At 43.7% G+C, this 21,885-nt stretch overlaps 1 protein-coding gene across 3 annotated transcripts in view; it reads left to right on the top strand.

Annotated features, from left to right (window-relative positions):
- Positions 1-21,885, top strand: part of phactr2 (phosphatase and actin regulator 2) — a 193,177-nt gene that overhangs the window by 130,109 nt on the left and 41,183 nt on the right. For 2 of the 3 annotated variants that reach the window (XM_068045584.1, XM_068045585.1), the window contains exons 4-5: positions 15,882-16,010; positions 21,226-21,429. In XM_068045584.1, coding sequence (XP_067901685.1) covers positions 15,882-16,010; positions 21,226-21,429 — 333 coding nt within the window. The remainder of the gene's footprint in view (positions 1-15,881; positions 16,011-21,225; positions 21,430-21,885) is intronic. The other variant, XM_068045586.1, reaches the window with a different exon arrangement.

The raw sequence follows: 21,885 nt of genomic DNA, 5'->3' as shown, positions 1-21,885 counted from the left end.
ATGGAAGAATTAAAATTGGAGTTGCACAAGAGGCCAGAATTGGAGGAGTGCTGAGATTTTGGAGAGATGTAGAGCTGGAGGAGGGTCTAGAGAGAGGGAAGGTGTGAGCCCATGGATAGAGTTGAAAACAAGGATAAGAATTTCAAAGCTGTCACTAAGAGCACTTCCCTGTTCTTCTTTGAAATAGTGCCATGGGATCTTTTATGTCCACCTGAGGGGCAAGGCGGGGCCTCAGCTTAACTACAGCAATAACAACATGGATTTAATGTAGGACATGTCCCAAAGTGCATAATCAGCCTATTATAGCACCAGTCTGTTCATCACTGTCCCTGATGCACCCTTTACTCCACAAACTGCCTGATTGTTCTAAATACTTGCACCTTTGAATGAAAGAATTCCCTCTTTACATCAGTTTTTAAATTCATGTCTCATGGTACTACTTTTCATTGCTCAATTTAAAGCAATGATCTGAGGTTATCCTGCAACACATCATAATTTGTCCAACTTGGTGGAATTCTCTCCCCTTAAAATCTCGTGGTGGAACCTAAGTTTCCCTTTGTGACCAAGACTGTTTTTATAAAGTTAATCAAGAAATTGCACAAGGTTGGACGACAATCAAGACTGTAGCACGAGTTTTTTAACAGGGTCACTTCAGTGTTTGGTTTGGACTTTATCAGCAGCTTCTCTGCTGGCACGAAGAATGCCCAACTTTAATTGGTGAAGAAATCTTGTTTACATTAGTGTGGAGATCATGTGAAGGTGGGGTTGTGTCGTAGGTTGCCACTAAACCCCTCTGTAGTACATTCCTTCAGCCTTTATACAACAACATAGATCATTGATTGTGTTATGAGAGTGCTTCTATGTTTCTAAAGACTTATAGTTGAATTATGGACATTGATTCATCTGGAAGCTCGAACAGATGCTGAACTTAGTGATTTTTTTAAAAAATGAAGTCACCAGAAAGTTCCTGGACTTGCTTTGTAAACAAGCCCTTACTGGAAGGCACCTGTTTTCAGATAAAGCACCAGCAGGGAGCTTGTTGTTTTGACTTGGCGAAGATGTTTACAGAGAAGTGATAGGTCAAGATTTATAGAGGTCAGGAGGCTTGAGTTCTGGAATGTTTTTGGTTTCACTTTGAATTGTTAAAAAAGACAGTTGGTTTTTACCTGCCAAGAAAACCCAGCTCATCTCTTTCTCTCTCTTGGAAAACCACACTGCATATCCAGTGTGTCAGTCTCCTCTTTCCTCCTGTATTTGAAGAAACCCTGCGTATCAAATGTGTGGGAACTGAAACCTCTATTGCCACATTTCTGCTGTAAGGCCTATCTGAAGCCTCTGTAGCTGCATTTCTTGGAAAGCCTACCCAAACTGATCTTCAACATCGCTTGGAAAGAACTATTCTAGGACGATCCCAGTGACAGCCGTTCACATGCATTTGGGATGCCAAACTACAACAAAGGACGTCTTTCCATCTCTTTTCTTTCTTCTTCAAGAATTAGCAAGTATTTAACCCAAGTGCTTTTTTGTCTGTTTTTTTTTGTAATAGAGCTCTAACATGCAAATCCCTTTATTTTTCTGGTTAGCCTTAGTATGAGGGGCTAAGGTGAAAAGGGAACTTTAATATTTCAATCTGTGTGTTTATGCTTTACTTCATTACTGGTTAAGACTTGTTTTATAATAAACTGACAATTTTGTTGTTTATTAAAGAAACCTGGTTGGTGTGTTTTATTCTGGGATAAAAATTCTGTATGATCGACCATATCGGTAAGTGGGAAAATTTAAATACATGTTGTGACTCGGGAAGAAGTGGAATTAGAATAAACAGCCCACTCCTCCCAACTCAGTCATAACAATTGTAAAAACAGAAGATCTTCAGGAAGCACTCAGTAGGTCAGGCAGCGTCTGTGGATGTATGAAAACGGGTTAGGTTAATGTATCAGGTCTGTAGCCCTTCCTCGGTACCTTAATTGATTAGCTGGGAAATATGTTACTGAAATTTTTGTTTGTGCAGTGAACTACACGACTCAGTGTCAGCGCTTTTTTTGAAAGTAAGAGTATTGACATTGGGTCCTCTTTTCAAAAATCAAACACTTACAGAGCTAGTGTCTTGTTTTTTTCCAGTTTGCTGTGCACTTCTCACACACGTATTGAATATAGGAACAGGAGGAGGCCATTCAACCCCTCAAGCCTGTACAGCCATTCAGTTAGTTCATGGCTGATCTGTATTTTAACTCCATCTACCCACCTTGATTCCATACCTCTTAATACCTGATAAAAAAATCTATTGATCTCAGTCTTGAAGTTTTCAATTGACCCCCAGGCTCTACAGCTTTCTGGGGGAGAGCGTTCCAGATTCTAACTATTCTTTGTGCAAAGAAGTGCTTCCAATATCACTCCTGAACAGCCTACATTTAAGGTAGTGCCCCATAGGGTGCCCTCTGTTACCACCTCCTAGTGTGTGAGTCACAAAGGTGAGTGTCAGCAGCAGGCTATTCAACTGTGAAGGCATCCTAGCCATGCTGAAATAAAAACAAGAAATGCTGGAACCACTCAGCAGGTCTGGCAGCGTCTGTGGAAAGAGAAGCAGAGTTAACGTTTTGGGTCAGTGACCCTTCATCGGATTCAGCCATGCTGAATCCTGTCTTTACCGGACTTTCACAATATGCAGTATGCATCACTAGTTGATTGTCTCCTCCTAACCCAGGGAGCCAAGGCTGAATGTCATGCCCACTAGCAGCTCTGCAAATTCAACAGAGACCAGGGATTCAACCTGGACCTTCTTGGAGGAATGAGATGTTCCTCAGCCAAGTGTGATAAAAGTTAAATGTTACCTCCATCATTAAAATATAAGCAGGAAAATAATGGAGGGAGGGAGAGAGAAAAAGAAAGAGTGACTGGGTTTGTGCAAGTACTGAAGGAAAAACCCAGGAGTTATTTGAGAAACAATTAGAATCATAAAATCATAAATCATAAAGCAGAAGGAAGCTATTGACCCATCATTTCTGTGCTGACTCGGTTTTAGAGCTATCCAATTAGTCCAATGTGCTCCAATTCTTTTTTTACGCAGTGAGTTGTTGTGATCTGGAATGAGTTGCCTGAAAGGGTGGTGGAAGCAGATACGAACATACAAACATACGAATTAGGAGCAGAAGTAGACTATTCGGCCCCTCTAGCCTGCACCGCCATTCAATAAGATCATGGCTGACTTGCTTGTGTCTCGAATTCCATCCACCCCCAATAACCTTTGATTCCCTTGCCTAACAAGAATCTATCTATCCCCGCCTTAAAATTATTCAATGACCCCGCCTCCACCACCTTCCGAGGCAGAGAGTTCCAAAGTTGAGGCAGAGAGTTCCAAAGATACAATAGGAACTTTCAAAAGTGAATTGGAGAAATAATTGAAAAGGAAAAATTTGCAGGGTATGAGAAAAAGAGCAGGGGAGTGTGACTCATTGGATAGCTCTTTCAAAGAGCTAGCACAGCCACGATAGGCTGAATAGCCTTCACCAGTGCTGTATCATTCTATGGATAAACTAAGATAGTCTTCCACTTTGGTCATTATCTTGTGACCTGCTGACAGTGATGAAGAAACTAAATTGCCCTTCCCACCACCCCTACATTACTGCCTCTCAGAAAGCATATCATGGTCCAGGAAAATAAAGTGAGTGTTTGCCAATGAAATCCCTCTTCAACTTTCTGAGGAATCCGGTTCCAAAGAGAATGAGACAGGACAGAAGTAAAAGTTGCTGAATTGGAATATCTGTTTTAAGGAAGAAGAGGAGTTGGCAACAGAACTACCTTCAGATGTTTGCGTCAGTTAGAGATTTTGACTGTTCGGAGAATGGGGAACTGGGATTCAGATCAGAACAGCCTCATGTTTATGAATAAGGAAGTCAGCTGTGTGAGAGGGAATGTGAACGCAGTTTATGAACACTTCCACAAACCACACATCCTCTTTGACAGTAAGGTCACAAAAAGGGTTTTTACATAGAGTTATGTAGAATATACAGCACAGAAACAAACCCAATTAGCCTATGCTTGTGTATATGCTCCACATCAGCTTCCTCCCACCCCTCTTCATCTCAATCTATCAGCACACTATCTATTTCTTTCTCCGTCATGTGTTTATCTAGCTTCCCCTGAAAGGCATCTGTGTTATTTACCTCAACCACTCCATGTGGTAGCGAGTTCCACATTCTCACCACTCTCTGGGTAAAGAAGTTTCTCCTGAATTCCCTATTGGATTTATTAGTGACTATCTTATACTCATGGACCCCAGTTCTGGTCTCACCCACATGGAAACATCTTCACTACATCTACCCTATCAAATCCTTTCATAATTGTAAAACCCTCCATCAGGTCACCCCTCAGCTTTCTCTTTTCTAGACTTTTTTTTGTATTTAAAGGAATATTCTAAGAAGCAGTAAAATGCCTGCTTCACAATACTAAAGGATGAAGAAGGCTGTTCGGCCTTCCTTAACAGATTCCATCCAGATTAATCCCAAACTTTCATTGCTTTTTGTCTCCATCACTCTGTCTGAGAGTTTATTCTAAGTCGTGATCATTCTCTGCGTTAAGAAGAATTTGCTGATGCTCTAAAGTTACCTTTTGCTAATTTGATCCTGTGCCTCCTCGTCCTAGTCCCACAGTTTAATATAAAGTAATATTCTGGATTAAACTTTTCCATACCATTTACTATCTGATGTAACTGTTTAAATCCCATCAATCAGATATCTATTCCTCCTGTCACACTAAAATGACCTGAGTCTAAATTACCAATGCCATTCTCTCTGGCTATCACCATGGGGCCATTACTCCTTGTTCTTGATTTCTCCAGTCTGTGATACGATAAACCATGCCACCTTTCCATTGCCTCTCCTCCATAGTTCAGCTCAGTGGGACTGCCCTTATGTCGTTCAATACTTACCTGTCCAGTTATAGCAGGAGTATCTCCAACAATGACTTCTCTTGCAGCTTTCCCACCAGTAGCTGGCCCTTAATGGGAACTGTAGTATACTGGCAACGATACTGGACGAGTAATCCAGAGGCCTAGACTAGTGATCCAGAGACCCAGTTCAAATCCCACCATGGCAGCTGGGGAATTTAAATTCAGTTACTTAAATAAATCTAGAATAAAAAGCTAGTCTCAGTAATGGTGCCATGAAACTATCATTGGTCATAAAACCCATCTTGTTCACTAATGTCCTTTAGGGAAGGAAATCTGCCATCCTTCCCTGGTCTGGCCTACATGTGACTCCAGACCCACAGCAATATGGTTGACTCTTAACCTGCCCTCTAAAAATGGTCACTCAGTTATTAACAGGCGGCTCACCACCACCTTCTCAAGGGCAATTAGGGATGAGCAATAATCCTGGTGTTGCCAGCGATGCCCACATCCTGAGAATTAGTACAAAAATCTCCAGCTGAACATTGGGAATAATGACATCAACAATTTGCATTTATATAGCACCTTTAATATCGTAAACATATCCCAAAGTGCTTCAGAGGAGGGTTATTAATCAAAATTTGATGATGAGCCATATAAGGAGATATTAGGACAGGTGACAAAAAGCTTGGTCAGAGGTAGGTTTAAAGAAATATCTTCAAGGAAGAGTCAGTTGGAAAGATTTCAGGAGGGAATTACAGAGCCTGGAATCTAGGCAGCTGAAGCACCTGCCTCCCAGTGATGGAGAGATGGAAGTCAGGGATTCGCAAGACGATGGAAATCATTGGGCTGGATTTTGCCGCGGACTTTAGGACCCTTGGGGTTCCTGAGACCACACTTACCAGCAGCAAGATCAGGAGCACAAGCTTCCAGGAGGCAGCCTCCTAACTGACCTCCAAGCTCACTGTCCAATTAAGGAAGGTGGGCAGGCTCTCAATGCTGCAGGCCCAATCAGAGAACCAGCAGTTCTGGAGCCTTGGCACTATAGCCCCCCCCACTCCCCACCATCCCCCCCCCGCCCCGGCCTTCTGCAGGGAAGCCTCCTCCATTGCAAAATACCAGCGATGTCACAAAATCACCCCTAACTGGGGCCTTAACAATCTTCATTGGCTGTCCACCTTCATGGAGCAGGAAGCCAATCCTGTCACTAGCCCGGCCCTGGGAAAGTTTCCCAGTGGTAGGAATGCATTGGGGAGCCTCCCTGACATGTCCCCAACCTTTCACCCTCTGTAAACTTCAAATCATCCAAAGCTCTGCTGCCTGTGTTGGAATACGCAGTGAGTCCCATTCATCCATCACCCCCTTTACTCGGTGGCTCTTGGTCTCTTAACACCTCAACTTTAAAAATTCCCCTTTGATCTGGATTTGATTTTAGTCTCTATTAAAATCCAGTCCACTTTAATGAGAAGGCTCCTTGTGTGACTAGCTTTTACACCTCCTGTTAAAGGAAAGAAGGTATCAGGAGAGGGTCAAAGTAAAATGAGATTCTAATCACCACTGGCTCATTTATCCCTATAGCAACCACAGCTTCTCCTTTAGTTTAATAGACCTGTTCTTTTCACAGCGCTGTGCATACAGACAGCTTTCTGCAGACTGCTACTTCTCTCTGGTGTTTCACTCCCCTGTAAAGACCTGTAATTTACACCCAGAGATGCTTGAAGTGAAGAGATAAACAAACCCTTTTATCATCCTGTTACTCCAGGGGTAGCATTTTAGGTTTTGGATCGGACCCCGTTGGGGTCAAATGGGGGTCACGACCCTGCACCATGTCGGGAGCAGTCACCTGGCCAGTCACCTATTCCCTGAACTGGTCAATTAGTGGCCAAAGGGCATGCTCGCTGTCCAATTAAGGACATCAGGTGGGCTCTCGAAGCTGGAGGGGCAATAGTTGGCTGTCCAGAATGGAAGGAACTGCAGCTGGCCATTGCAGGTAAGGGAGAGAGGGGGGGAGGGGGTGGCTCCATCCTGAGGCGCCCACTCAACAACTTTAAAAAATATTGACTGACAAAATGGCCGTTGCTGCCAGGCCCCCATTGTAAGGGGGAGCCCCTCCACCAGCAGCCCGTAGCTGTGTCCAGGTAAGCAGGGAGGGCCTCAAAGCCTGATTGCAAACCTGTCTGGTCTGCCAGAAGGATGCACCATCCGTGGCTAACTAAGGAAGATAAGGATGGTATCAAATTGAAAGAAAAGGCGTACAATGCTGTGAGGATTAATGGTAGGCTGGACGTTTGGGAAAACTTCAGAAACCAGCAAAGGATGACTAAAAAAAAAACAAAGGGAGAAATTGGAGTATGAGAGGAAACTAGCAAGAAATATAAAAACAGACTGTAAAAGCTTCCACAAATATACAAAAAGCAGAAGAGTAGCTAGAGTGAGCATTGATCCTTTAGAGGGTGAGACTGAGGAATTAATAATGGGGAAAGAGGAAATTGCAGAGGCTTTGAACAAGTATTTTGAATCTGTCTTCACAGTAGAAGACACAAAAAGCATCCCAAGAATAGTAAAAAATCAGGAGGCAAAAGGGAGGGAGGAACTTAAAACAAATACTAACACTAGAGAAAAAGTACTAGGAAAGCTAATGGGATAAAGGCTGACAAGTCCCCTGGACCTGATGGCCTGCATCCTAGGGTCTTAAAGAAGTGGCTGTAGAGATAGTGGATGCATTGGTTGTAATCTTCCAAAATTCCCTAGATTCTGGAAAAGTCCCAGCAGATTGGAAAACTGCAAATGTAACAGAAAGGAGGGAGATGGAAAACTGGAAACAATAAGCCAGTTAGCTTAACATCTGTCATTGGGAAAATGCTCAAATCCATTATTAAAGAGGTAGTAGCAGGGCATCTAGAAAATCACAAGCAATCAGGAAGAGTTCTGATGAAAGGTTACAGACCTGAAACATTAACTCTGCTTCTCTCTCCACAGATGCTGCCAGACCTGCTGAGTATTTCCAGCACTTTCAGGTTTTATTACAGGCAGAGTCAACATGGTTTTGCGAAAAGGAAATCATGTTTGACAAATCTATTAGAGTTCTTTGAGGATGTAACAAGCAGGGTGGATAAAGGGGAACCAGTGGATTTAGTGTATTTAGATTTTCAAAAGGCATTCAATAAAGTGCCACATAAAAGGTTACTACACAAGATAAAAGCTCATGGTGTTGAGAGTAATATATTAGCATGGATAGAGGACTAACTAACAGGAAACAGAGTTGGCATAAATAGGTCATTTGCAGGATGGCAAACTGTAACTAATGTAGTGCGACAGGGATCAGTGCTGGGCACTCAAAAAAAAGGATAAAAATCTAAATATAGATTTACGATCTATATTAATGACTTGGATGAAGGGACAGAGTGTATTGTAGCCACATTTGCTGATGATACAAAGATAGGTAGTAAAGCAAGTTGTGAGGAGGATGCAAAGAGTCTGCATAGGTTGAGTGAGTGGGCAAAAATTTGGCAGCTGGAGTATAATGTGGGTAAGTGTGAGGTTGTCCACTTTGGCAGGAAGAATAGAAAAGCAGAATATTATTTAAATGGAGAGAGACTGCAGAATGCTGTGGTACTGAGGGCTGGGTGTCCTTGTAAACGAATCACAAAAAGTCAGCATGCAGGTACAGCAGGTATTTAGGAAGGCAAATGGAATGTTGGCCTTTATTCCAAGGGGGATGGAGTATAAAAGTAGGGAAGTCTTGTTATAACTGTACATGGCATTGGTGCAACTGCATCTAAAATACTGAGTACAGTTTTGGTCACCTTATTTAAGGAGGGACATACTTGCACTGGAAGCAGTTCGGAGAAGGTTCATTAGGCTGATTCCTGTGATGAAGGGTTGTCTTATGAGGAAAGGTTGAGCAGGTTGGGCCTATACTCATTGGAGTTTAGAAGATTGAGAGGTGATCTTATTGAAATGTATAAAATTCTGAGGGGGCTTGACAGTATAGATGCTGAGGGGCTGTTTCCCCTTGTGGGGGAATCTAGAACTAGGGGGCACAATTTCAAATTAAGGGCTCTCCCATTTAAGATGGAGAAGAGGAGGAATTTCTTCTCTCAGAGAGTTGTGAATCTTTGGAATTCTCTTCCCCAGGGAGCAGTGGAGGCTGGCTCATTTAATATGTTCAAGGCTGAGTTAGACAGATTTTTGATCTACTAGGAAGTCGAGGGTTATGCGGGGCAGACAGGAAAGTGGAGTTAAGACCACAATCAGATCAGCCCTGATATTATTGAATGGTGGAGCAGGCCCAAGGGGCCGAATGGCCTACTCCTGCTCCAGTTCTTATGTCTGCCTCCTAGAGGTCACCTTCAGGTAGTTGGCCTGTTCCTGATGCTGCAGATAATTCCAGTCTGCCTCTGATAATTGGTCTTTTACTTATCTAATTGGCTTCTCACTGCTTGTGTGGAGGTATCCCTTTCACCATCCATCCCACCTACAGAAAATGGCCTGGAGGCAGGTTGGTGCCAGCAAACCAACACGGCAGCAGGCATTGCAAAATTACTCACCCGCCTGCCTCCATTCCCACCCCCATATCTGGGTGAAAATTCTACCCCAGGATTTACAGTTGCTTCAATCAGACTAGTGAAAACGAGGTCCAGGAATAAAAAAAATAAAGACTTACATTTATATAGCGCCTTTCACAACCTCCATAGAACCATAAAACCATAGAAAAGTTACGGCACAGAAGGAAATCATTCAGTCCGTCGTGTCTGTGCTGGCCGAGTAGAAAAAGAAATAGGAACTAACCGCTGAATCTAATCCCACCTTCCGGCACCTGGTCCATTACCTTGCAGCTTGCAGAACTTCAGGTGCATGTCCAGATACCTTTTAAATGAGTTGAGGGTTTCTGCCTACACCACCATTCCTGGCAGCGAATTCCAGACACCCACCATCCTCTGGATGAAGAAGTTTTTCCTCATGTCTCCTCTAATCCTTCCATCTTAAATCTGTGCCCCTGGTAATTGACCTCTCTGCTAGGGAAAACAGGTCCTTCCTGTCTACTCTGTTTAGGCCCTCATAATTTTATACACCTCAATTAAGTCACCTCCCAGCCTCCTCTGTTCTAAGGAAAACAACCCTATCCTATCCAATCTTTCTTCATAGCTGCAACTTTCGAACCCTGGCAACATTCTTGTAAATCTCCTCTGTACTCTCTCCAGAGCAATTATGTCCTTTCTGTAATGTGGTGACCAGAACTGTACACAATACTCCAACTGTGACCGAACCAGCATTTTATACAGTCCCAGCATTACATCCCTGCTTTTGTATTCTATATCTCGGCCAATAAAGGAAAGCATTCCATTTGCCTTCTTCACCACTATATCTACCTGTCCTGCCACCTTCAAGGACCTTCTACCCCACTCAATATCCTCCCGTTTATTGTGTATTCCCTCGCTTTCTTTGCCCTCCCCAAATGCATTACCTCACACTTATCTGGATTGAATTCCATTTGCCACTTTTCCGCCCACTCAACCAAACCGTTGATATCATTCTGGAGTCTACAGCTTCACTATCAACTACATGGCCAATTTTAGTATCATCAGCAAATTTCCCAATCATGCCTCCCACATTTAAGTCTAAATCATTAATATATACCACAAACAGCAAGGGACCCAATACTGAGCCCTGTGGAACACCACTGGAAACTGCTTTCCATTCACAAAAACATCCGTCAACTACTACCCTTTGTTTCCTGTCCCTGAGCCAACTCTGGATCCAACCTGCCACATTCCCCTGTATCCCATGGGCTTTCAACCTCAGCATGTGCCAACTGCTTTACAGATTGAGAAGTACTTTAGAAGTGTAGTCACTGTTGTGACGTAGGAAACAAAGCAGACAATTTTCACACAGCAAGATCCCACAAACAGCAATGTGATAATGACTAAACAATCTGTTTTAGTGATGTTAATTGAGGGATAAACTTTGGCCCAGGACACTGCGAGGAACTCCCCTGCTCTTCCAATAGTCGGCACGGGATCTTTTGCATCCACCTGAAATTGTAGTGTCAGTTAACATCTCATCCAAAAGATGACACCTGCAACAGTGCAGCACTCCCTCAATATTGCAGCCTGGATTATATGATCAGGTGTCTGGAATGGAATCCATGACCTGCCTGACTCTGAGGTGAGAAAGTTTTGGGTTCAAATCCCACTTCAGACATGTGAGTGGGGAGGTGTTCCCTTGGCAACTTATTCCACATGCTTTGTTACCCTCTTGCTTTCCCTAAATTCACACAACTTACAAGGTAGATAATATGGTCCCATTCCCGTCAGTGCCAATCTATACCTGGCAGCTGCGAAGTACCCCAAGACAATCCAAAGGGAAGTGGCTGTGTTCTAAGTGGCACCTTGCAATGATGGTGCAGTGAGATATTTGGAAACCCACGATCGATTCAGGGTTCAGATGCCCAAACCTCCAGCTCATCCCCAGCAGGGCTGTTAGAGACTGGGTGAAATTGCCACTCCATCCTCACTAGGCTGGAATTTTTATGTCGGATTTTCCAGGTTCATGAGCAGCCCACTTGATACTACCGCAACAAAAAAATGCATTTATATAGTGCCTTTAATATAGCAAAATGTCCCAAGATGCTTCATTGGAACGTCATCAAACAAAATTTGCGACTGAGCTACATAAGGAGATATTAGGACAGATGGTCAAAAGCTTGGCCAAAGAGGGAGGTTTTAAGGAGCATCCTAAAGGAGGAGAGAAAGGTAGAGAGCCAGAGAGGTTTAGGGAGGAGATTCCAGAGCTAGGGCCTAGGCGGCCGAGGGCATGGCCACCAAAGGTGGAGCAATTAAAATTAGGGATGCACAAGAGGCCAGAATTGGTGAAGCACAGTTAGAGTCATAGACTCTTATGAGTTATCTGAGTTATCTCAGAGGGTTGTGGGGCTGGAGGAGATTACAGAGATGGGGGCTGGGAGACCATGGAAGGTTTTGAAAGCAAGATGAGAATTTTAACATTTAGCCATCGCCAGAGGTGGAGCCAATGTAGGTCAGCGAGCACAGGAGTGATGGGTGAACAGAATGTTGTGCTGGTTAGAACAGGGGCAGCAGAGTTTTGGATGAGCTCAAGTTCATGGAGGATAGAAGGCAGCCATGAGTGCGTTGGAGTAATGGAATGTGGAAGTACAAAAGCATGGATCAGGGTTTCATCAGCAGATGAGCTGGAGGCAGGGGCAGAGAAGGGCGATGTTACACAGATGGAGGTTGTTGGTGTTGGTGATGGAAAGGATAAGCTCAGCTCAGGGTCAGTTTGGAGGCCCAGGTTGCGGATGATCTGATTCATCCTCAGACAGTGACTGGGAAGAGGGATGGACTATGTACATGCATGCACACACACTCACACTAACACACGCACGTACATGCACACATTCTGATGGCAAACAGTGGATATTGATTGGGAATCTTGAACATATTTTCTTATTCCCAAACTCAGGAATGCTGAAGCTAGTTGGAGGACGGGAGCACTTGTTCAGAGCTGATCCAATGCAGAGCAGGGGGGTCAAACCTTTGGGGGTTTTCTAGTCTGGATGTCTCAGTATATCAGCTGGTGCCTTCAGCCCACTAATGCAGTGTCCCCCTTTTTTTAAATCATCACTTACAATGATTTCATCCTTTTTGTCCAAGGAGAGAGGCATTGTGACCTCATCACGATCATGAGACTTTGTAACATGAAACAATTCATTACAACTCTTGGCTTAGCAACATGGAATGACAGTGATTACTTTGCTTAACAACACGGAATGGGGAGTTTTATGGCATCATCGGCTTCCAGACAATGAATGGCCTTATCTCACAGGCTCAGCGACGAGGCGGAATATCATTTTGCAACGTTCTGAGCTGGCTTGTTTGGAAATAATATCCCAGGTTCATCCCAGTTCAGCACCTCTGTACCTGAGGATGGCGAATGGAAGTTACTGAGTGGGAAGAAGTATGCCAAACCCATACAGACTGGTAACAACAGAAAGAATGGGAGCAGCAGCTAGGAAAAGCTATCCGCCAAGCGAGAGAGAAAGAAACAGGAGTTTTATTTTCAATGGTAGATAAGTTGCGCCTTTGGGAAGCTCAGAGTTTTCATCTAATGCTGCATTCCTCTTAAATTTTAAGGAGAGACTTAAGACACTGGGACTATTTCCACTGCAGCAAAGAAGGCTAAGAAGAGATTGAATAGATGTTTTTAAAGTTATGTAGAATAACATAGAATTTACAGTTATTTGGCCCAGTCTTGATGCTCCACACGAGCCTCTTCCCACTTTACTTTACTTCATCCTATCAGCATAACCTTCTATTCATTTCTCCCTCATGTGTTTTTATTTTTAACTTCCCCTTAAAGGGAGTTTTCTGTTTTAACTAATCCATGTGGTAGTGAGTTCCACATTCTCACCACTCTCTGGGTAAAGAGATTTCGCCCTATCATATCTTATCATATATTTATGGGCCCTAGTTTTAGACTCCCCCCACATCTTCTCTGCACCTACCCTAGCAAACTCTTCCATAATTTTCAATTTCAAGCGGTTTCAACAGAGTGAAGTAGCAAAGACTCGCCACCTGTTTTGGGAAGTCCTCTATGGTGAGACCTTGGAAGTTTATGGCATAGAAAGAGGCCATTAGGCCAGTCGTGCTTGTGGCAGATCTTTGCTCAAGCAATCCAAACATTTCCTTCCACCCCATAGTCTCTCCATATCCCTGTGTCTTCCTTCGCTTCAAATATTTATCCGATCTTCCCTTAAAAGATGCATTGTTCCCTGCCTCAGCCACTCCCTGCAGCAAAGCATTCCATGCTTTAACAATCCCGTATAAAGAAATTTATCCTAATTTCTCTCTCTACTCTCATACTGACAATTATCAATATCTTCCTGTCTTAACAAAGGAAATATTCTTCCCCTAGTCACTCCATTGGAACCCCTTGTAATTTTAAAAACCTTTTTAAATCTCCTCTTATCCTTCTCTGCTCTTGTGGAAATAGTCCAAGTTCCTCAAGTCTCTCCTTAAAATTGTAGTTTTCACCCCTGAAATCATCCTGGTAAACCCATGGCTTTAACTTTAAGGTATCAGATGTGCCTCGGTGGTTAAACCTCTTTCTTCAGAATCAGAAGGTTGTAGCTTCAAGTTCCAATTCAGGAACTTGGTACAAAAATCCAGGCTGATGCTCCCATTGCAATAGTGACAGTGTGCTGCACTGTTAGAGGTTCTGTTTTTCAGATGAGAAGAGAAAGGATATACTGGCACTGGAGAGGGTGCAGAGGAGGCTCACTAGGTTGATTCCGGAGTTGAGGGGGTTGGATTATGAGGAGAGACTGAGTAGATTGGGATTATATTCATTGGAGTTCAGAAGAATGAGGGGGGATCTTATAGAAACATATAAAATTATGAAGGAAATAGATAAGATACAAGTAGAGAGGATGTTTCCACTGGCAGGTGAAGCTAGAACAAGAGGGCATAGCCTCAAGATTAGAGGGAGCAGACTTAGGACTGAATTAAGAAGGAACTTCTTCACCCAGAGGGTTGTTAATCTATGGAATTCCTTGCCCAGTGAAGTAGTTGACGCTTCTTCAGTAAACGTCTTTAAAGCTAAGGTAGATATCTTTTTGAACAATAAAGGAATTAAGGGATACGGTGGGAGCGCGGGTAAGTGGATCTGAGTCCACGAAAAGATCATCCATGATCTTATTGAATGGCGGAGCAGGCTCGAGGGGCCGGACGGCCTACTCCTGCTCCTAGTTCTTATGATCTTATGATCTTATATTAAACAGAAGCCCCCCCGTCTGCTCTCACAGGTGGATGCAGAAGCACTATTTGAAAAAGAGGAGGGGTGATCTCCCTGGCCAATATTTATCCCGCAACAAACATCACCAGAACAAACTAATTGATCATTTATTGAATTGTGGTCTATGGGATCTTGCTAGGCATAAAATTAGCTGTCATATTTCCTACATTATAATAAGGACAATGCTTCAGCAGTATTTCCCTCTTAATAACGAGGGGCCTGAAACTGTACACAGATAATTGACGTGGCTTCTCTTTCTCAGGAGGTCTATGGAGCCACCTGGAGAATTGTTCTCACTGGTACGTCCCAGACTGCAGTAGCAATGTCAATAGCTGCTGCCAGTGGTGTGGGACACCATGGCCATCCCAGGCTTTGTCACACGTGCAAGGCAGCAGCTTTGTACAGAGATTTCTCAGCCAATGAGTAATAATCATTGTCAGCTGGAAAGTTAACAAATCATGAATTTGACAGCATTAATGCTGTGGAATCTAATCTTTGTTTTCAAATCTCACAGAATTGTTACAGCACAGAAAGGGGCCATTCAGCCTGTCGCATCTGTAGCACTATGGAATCTTTTATAACTGTCCCCAAGAAGACATACAGGGCCTCAGTTTCATCTGAAAGACAGCATCTCCAGTATCTCCAATACTCCCTCAGTACTGCATTGGAGTGTCAGCCTGGATTATGCACTCAAGTCCTCAAGTGAGACTTAACTCCACAACCTTGTGACTCAGAAGGAAGAGTGTGACCCATTGATCCACAGCTGACGCAGCGCTACACTCCTCTAATTCTGACCTTTTACACATCCCCGATTTTAATCACTCCTTCATTGGCGGCTGTGCCTTCAGCTGCCTGGAATTTAAGCTCTGGAATTCTCTCCCTAAACCTCTCCACCTCTTATCACTCCTTTCTTTGTTAATTATGCTCCTTAAAACCTACCTCTTTGACCCAAGCTTTTGGTCACCTGTCCGAATATAATCTTAAGTGCCTCAGTGTCAAATTATGTTTGGTAACTCTCCTGTGAAGCTCCTTGGGACATTTCAGTATGTTAAAGGTGCTATATAAATGCAAGATCTTGTTGTTAAACTAAATCTGACCCCACTGTTAATGCCCAGCTTATCACAAGATAAGTTCTGCTATGTAATACAAGGCCACTTTATTTAAACTTCATTCTTTCTATAAGATGGAAATGCCGAGGTGACATTCAGGAATGGACACACTATACACGCTGTACCCATCAGAGTAGAGCCAACAGCAGAAAGCACGACTGGATCTGTTTCTTCAAACCCAGCCACTCGACCACCAGAAACAGGTAATACTGGAAGTGCGTATTCAAATAGCGAGATTGCAAAATGCTTTGATCCTACAGGAGATGAATCTGGGTGTTGTTATACATAGTTCTATTGTGGCTGGGTCTTCAGTTCACACCATCTGACTGAGCTGACCCCGTGATTGTTTACAATTGTTGGTTCATTTCAGAGAGAATTATGATGAGTGGAAAAAGCTGGGATTTTTTCTCCTTATAGTAGGGAAAGTTACGTGGGAGATTTAATAGAGGTGTTCACAATTATGAGAGGTTTTGACAGAATAGCCAACTGTTTCCACTAGCACGAGGGTCAGTAACTGGACAACACAGATTTAAGATGATCGGGAGAAGAACCAGAGTGGGCAAAATGAGCAGAATTCTTTTTACACAACGAGTGGTTGTGATCTGGAATGCGTTGTCTGAAAGGGCACTGGAAGCACATTCACGAGCAATATTCAAAAGGGAATTGGATATACTTGAAAAGGACAAATTTGCAGGGCTCTGGGGAGAGAGGAGAGGAGTGAGACTCACTGGATAGCTCATTAGGCTGATTGATCTCCTTCTGTGCTGCATTAACTCGGGTTTTGGAGCCACGTGTGGGCCAGATCAGGTCAGGGTGATAGGAGGCCATTAGTGAATGAACCAGTGCAGTGGTTGTGTTACTGGTTGAATAATAGAGGCCTGGACTACTAATCCAAATTCCATGATTGATGTTTAAAAATAAATCTGGAAATGAAAAGCTGGTGTCAGTGACAGTGACCACGAAACTGCCACACGTTGTAAGACCCCATGTCCTTTAGGGAAGGAAACCTGTTGTCCCAATATGTGACTCCAGTCTCACACCAATGTGCTTAACTCTTAACTGCCCCCTGAAGTAGCCTTTATCTCAGGATAACTAGGGATGGATAATAAATACCAAACTTATCAGCACCCAGTTTAAGAGCAGGTGACCCAATTATAGGTCTGTTCTGGCATTTTCTCTAATTGGCCATTAAGGGGCATTGAAGAGTGGTCTCACCGTCTGTCTTGAGGAATCTCTCAGCTGCTTTTCCCGACAGCACAGCCACTATTGGAGGTGGCAGTGTCTGGAGAACCCGCACCAGCGAAGATCCACCCTCCTACTCCACGCCACTGAGGAGTTATTGCTATATGCCAAGCCAGAAGTTTCCTGCACAGTAAAGGGGACACAGCTGGAGGGAGGGTCATTGTGGGGGAGAGGAGAAACACTCTCACAATGCCCACTGCAATTGAGCAAGAGTCCTGGAACACTTCCATGAATCTCTCGACTAGGGCTTTACAAGGCACAGTGCAACACGAGGCAGAGGAGAAAGCGTACAATGTCGTAAGGTGTTTTGTTATATCCCAACTCTTTTTATATAAATTCCCTACTGTAATTGCTATGCCCACGTACCTTGCCCATCTCAATGAAGTCCTAGGGTATTTGATGTTGTTTGGCCAGTTGCACTATGCTGTGGGGTTAACGTACAATGTTAGTCCTGACTAACAGAGTACATTTCGTAGTAAACATAACCAGGAGCAGAAAAAGAACAAAAGGGAAGGTCTGTGATAGCGTGGTGGGCAGGAGTGATTAAAGGGATAATGGTGCAAGGCAAAAGGGGATGGTAATGGTAAAGTAAAGGAACAAAAGATGGGTTGAGAGGAGGTGTAAATGTTTAGAGGGGATGGGCATTGGAGGGGGGAGGAAGCATGGAACATGAGGCATAGAGGAGAAGGCTCCTGTGGCCTAGGAAATGGGGGGGAAAAGGTAGACCCCAGAGTATAGACCACCCTGCGGGCTGTGTACCAACTGGGAATCCCCATTAGTGCAGTTTGTAGATGTTCCATTGTCCTTGACAACTTTTCATGAGTAATAGCTTTCTCAGCTAGATCCGACACACCTCCTGGGCTTCCAGATCATAGGAAACTGTGACCGTGACTGAGTACCATGTAAATCATACCAGTGATTAAAAGAGACACACCATGACATTGTTTAGACATTAATTCGCTCTATTTATAAGGAACTGCTTGCACCTGCTGCCTCGTGACTAGCTTTATGATTAGTCAGCAGAATATCGGAGTTGGCAATCTGTTTTGTTGGCAACATATGTTGTCAAATCACAAATATAGGACAGGCTCTGGAATGATTCAAGATGCATGCATATAAAATGAGAACATCCTGTAATTGTTGTCCCATAACTGAACGATCATCAACACTTCTCACTCAGCTGCCATTTCATTATTATTTTTATTTGAGTAAGGTAAATGACTGAGACTCAGAATTTGATTGCCAAGAGTTCCAACATTGTCACAGCCAACAGTAGATTAATCTCTTTATTTACTTGGTACCAGGTGATAATTGAAAACTAAAAGTAGAATCATAGAATCTTACAGAACAGGAGGCCATTCAGCTCATCATGCCGGTGCCAGCTCTTTGAAAGAGCTGTCCAATTAGTCCCACTACCTCCACTCTTTCACCATAGCCCTGCAAATTTTTACCCTTCAGGTATTTATCCAATTCCCTTTTGAGTTACTGTTGAACCATTACAACCTTGGTCCAAACAGGGACAAAAGATCTGAATTCCTTAACATCAAGGCAGCATTTGACTGAGTGTGGCATCAAGGAGCCCTAGTAAAGTTGAAGTCAATGGAACACTCCCACTTGTTGGAGTCAAACCTAATACAAAGGAAGATGGTTATGGTTTTGGATGCCAATCATTTTAGCCCCAGGACATCACCACAGTCCTAGGCCCAATCATCTTCAGCTGCTTCATCAATGACCTTCCTCCAACATAAAGATAGATGTGGGGATGTTTACTGATGATTGTACAATGTTCAGCAACATTCACAACTCCTCAGATACTGAAGCAGACTATACCTGCATGCAGCAAGTGCCAGGCATCTACAACAAAAGAGAATTTAACCATGTGTCGTTGACATTCAACAACATTACCATTGCTGAATCTCCCACCATCAACATCCTAGAGGTCACCATTGACCAGAAACTTAACTGGACCAGTCATATAAGTACTGTGGCTACAAGAGCAGGTGAGAGGCAGACTATTCTGCGATGAGTGACTCACTTCCTGATTCCCAATGCCTGTCCACCATCTAAAAGACACAAGTCTGGAGTGTGATGGAATACTCTCCACTTGCCTGGATGAGTGCAGCTCCGACAATACTCAAAATGCTCAACACCATCCAGGACAAAGCAACCCGCTTATCAGCACCCCATCCACCATCTTCAACCTTCATTCCCTTCACCACTGACACACAGTATGTACCATCTACAAGATGCACTGCAGCAACTCACCAAGGCTCCTTCGACAGCACCTTCCAAACACATGACCTCTACCACCTAGAAGGACAAGGGCAGAAAATGCATGGGAACACCACCACCTGAAAGCTCCCCCCCAAGTAACACACACCCCTGACTTGGAACTATATCACCATTCCTTCACCATCACTGGGTCAAAATCCTGGAATTCCCACCCTAACACCACTGTGGGTGTACATACATCACAAGGGCAGCAGTGGTTCAAGAAGGGCGCTCACCACCATCTTCTCAAGGATAATTAGGGATGGGCAAAAAATGCTGGCCTTGCCAGTGACGCTCACACCCCATGAATGAATTAAAAGAAAGTGGGGAGGGCAGTAGAAATGGAAGACACAGCTAATGATTTGAAGAAGGTTTTGGATCATTTGTGCAATGGACTGAAAGATGGTGAATTAAATTTAACAGTGGCAAATAAATACAAAACAGATCAATGTTTGGTGAAATAATTGAAATTGGATCAGTAAAGTGAGACTCAAGGACAGGTCTGTGAGTAAAAATGGATTTGGTGCTGTCGACATCCAGACAGTGTTGATGGGCAATTAAAACAGCTGATAAAACACTGGGGATATGTGTGTAGGGCATCGGAAAGAATGCACGCTGAAGTTTCACTGAAGCTGTGCACATTAGGATTCCACATGCTTTGGAGAGGATTCCAAGAGAGGAAAAAAAAAGAATGATTCTAATTGTAAGGGAAGATGGACTAAAGTTAGGAAAAAATTGGGTTCCGAAATACCAACGGACAGCTCTGGTGGCAGAAGCACAATTCTGGCAGGACCCACGTAAGGGGGCCCAGATCTTGTTCCAAATTGGGGTTCATTTCCATCCTTGTGGTGGGGGTACAGTTTGCGAGTAATTGGCCACACCAAAACACTCTCCACTTGCAACAGTCAGAATAACCAGGGATAGCGTTATCATCCTTCAGCTCCCAGTAGGAATAGGTGACCTTTTTTCTGAAGGTAGTCAATTACCTCTGGGATCAACTATGTTTCAACAGGAGGGGTCTTGGGGTCTGGGGGCAAAACCCATTTCATCTCTGGGCTGGTGTTGGATCCATTGAGAGCTGCGAGGGGTGTACTGGGGTAATGCTAGGGGAAACCTGGAAACTCCCCTAGGCATGGCGAACCAGCACCACCAGCCCAAACCACCAGCCCACTACCCACCCAGCCAACCATTGAGACAGAATCTTTGCAGAACCAGGTTCCATCTGCCAGTCTTCTAACTAAAGATCCGCCCTTGGCATCTTCACTCAGGTTGGAATTGCAAGGCCAAAGCCCAGAGTCTTCACTCCATGGTGTTTAATCAAACTAAGTGGGTAAAACAAAGAAAATCCAGAATATTCAGTTAAAATAAGACAACGCCATGGGGCCATAGGGTGTCCATATAAAAGACTGACGAGTGAATTTATATCTCAATATCAGGAGGACCTGAGAGAAGTGTAGAGAGACAGACATTAAGGATGTTCAAGGTGCAGATGGATACTAGACTGATGGATTGAGGATGCTAGGGGATTGAACTGTGTGGGGCTGATGCATCTTTTATAATCCTGGGGAGTTAGTTTCTTGTGCTGTGTGAAAGACTTAATGCCAACAACGATCTTGAAAAGTAAGATTTCCATTCCCCAGCACCTTTACTATACCACATAGCACATTATAATTGGACTATCTGTTGTATAATGGTAGGAGTGTAGCACATTGGCATGGTGCATTGACTACAGTCCTTCGATTTTGTGAGCGCAGGATGATGATTACACCCTTGACCCCCACCAACTCCTCCTGGTGATCTAACGTTGGTACAATTGGAGTCTCCTCCAGGCAGAGAGGGTATAGCTTTGCTCTATGTGGCCTTTAATTTGTTGCTCTCTGCTTGAACTGCTCTCTTATCCTGTAGAAACGCCCGAAAACTGCCATGTTTGCACAGTCCAACCTTCTCAGGAAGCCCAACCATCGCCGCTGCCAGCGCCCCAACTCCTTGACTCCACCGCCATCGCTGCTGCTGCTAAAGAAGATGAATCTGTAATGCAAACCTCCCAGCCTGTGTCTAAGTACCCTCCTGTGCCCCCAAAACCAACCAACTGGAGCATTAATGTGGAGCGTAAGTTGTGTCCTGTGTACTGACTTTGCTGTAATGTGCTGCTATGCTGGTGACTCTGGACTATTGAGATAGATTGTGTTATTCTTCAAGATAGAGTAAGGGAGGGGCCTAGGCTAATTTTTAACTATTAACTCAACATTGTGCAAGCATGTGTTTGTGTTGTCCCTTTCTGCTGTGCATAGGGCTATTATAATCATTGAGTGAGTTGAACATCCACTTTAAAGCATCTCCTACGTTATCTGCTTTTCAATCAAAGGACATTGACCTGCAATCTATTTCCTTAGGAGTCCCTCTAAAGAATGGTCCTCAAGAAACCTAGGGTTTGGGGTCTTTCCCTGTAATGATTTAACCTGGCAGGAAAGAGCCTCCCTTTATAAATTAAAAATTATGCGACTGGGACAACGATGAAAAGTTCATCACCCTCCAGATGCAGTTTGCTTGATTAGTGACTCTGGC

The sequence above is a fragment of the Heterodontus francisci genome, chromosome 13 (genome assembly GCF_036365525.1).
Source record: "Heterodontus francisci isolate sHetFra1 chromosome 13, sHetFra1.hap1, whole genome shotgun sequence".
NCBI classification, from domain to species: Eukaryota; Metazoa; Chordata; class Chondrichthyes; order Heterodontiformes; family Heterodontidae; genus Heterodontus; species Heterodontus francisci.
This window is presented reverse-complemented; position numbering and strand designations above follow the sequence as displayed.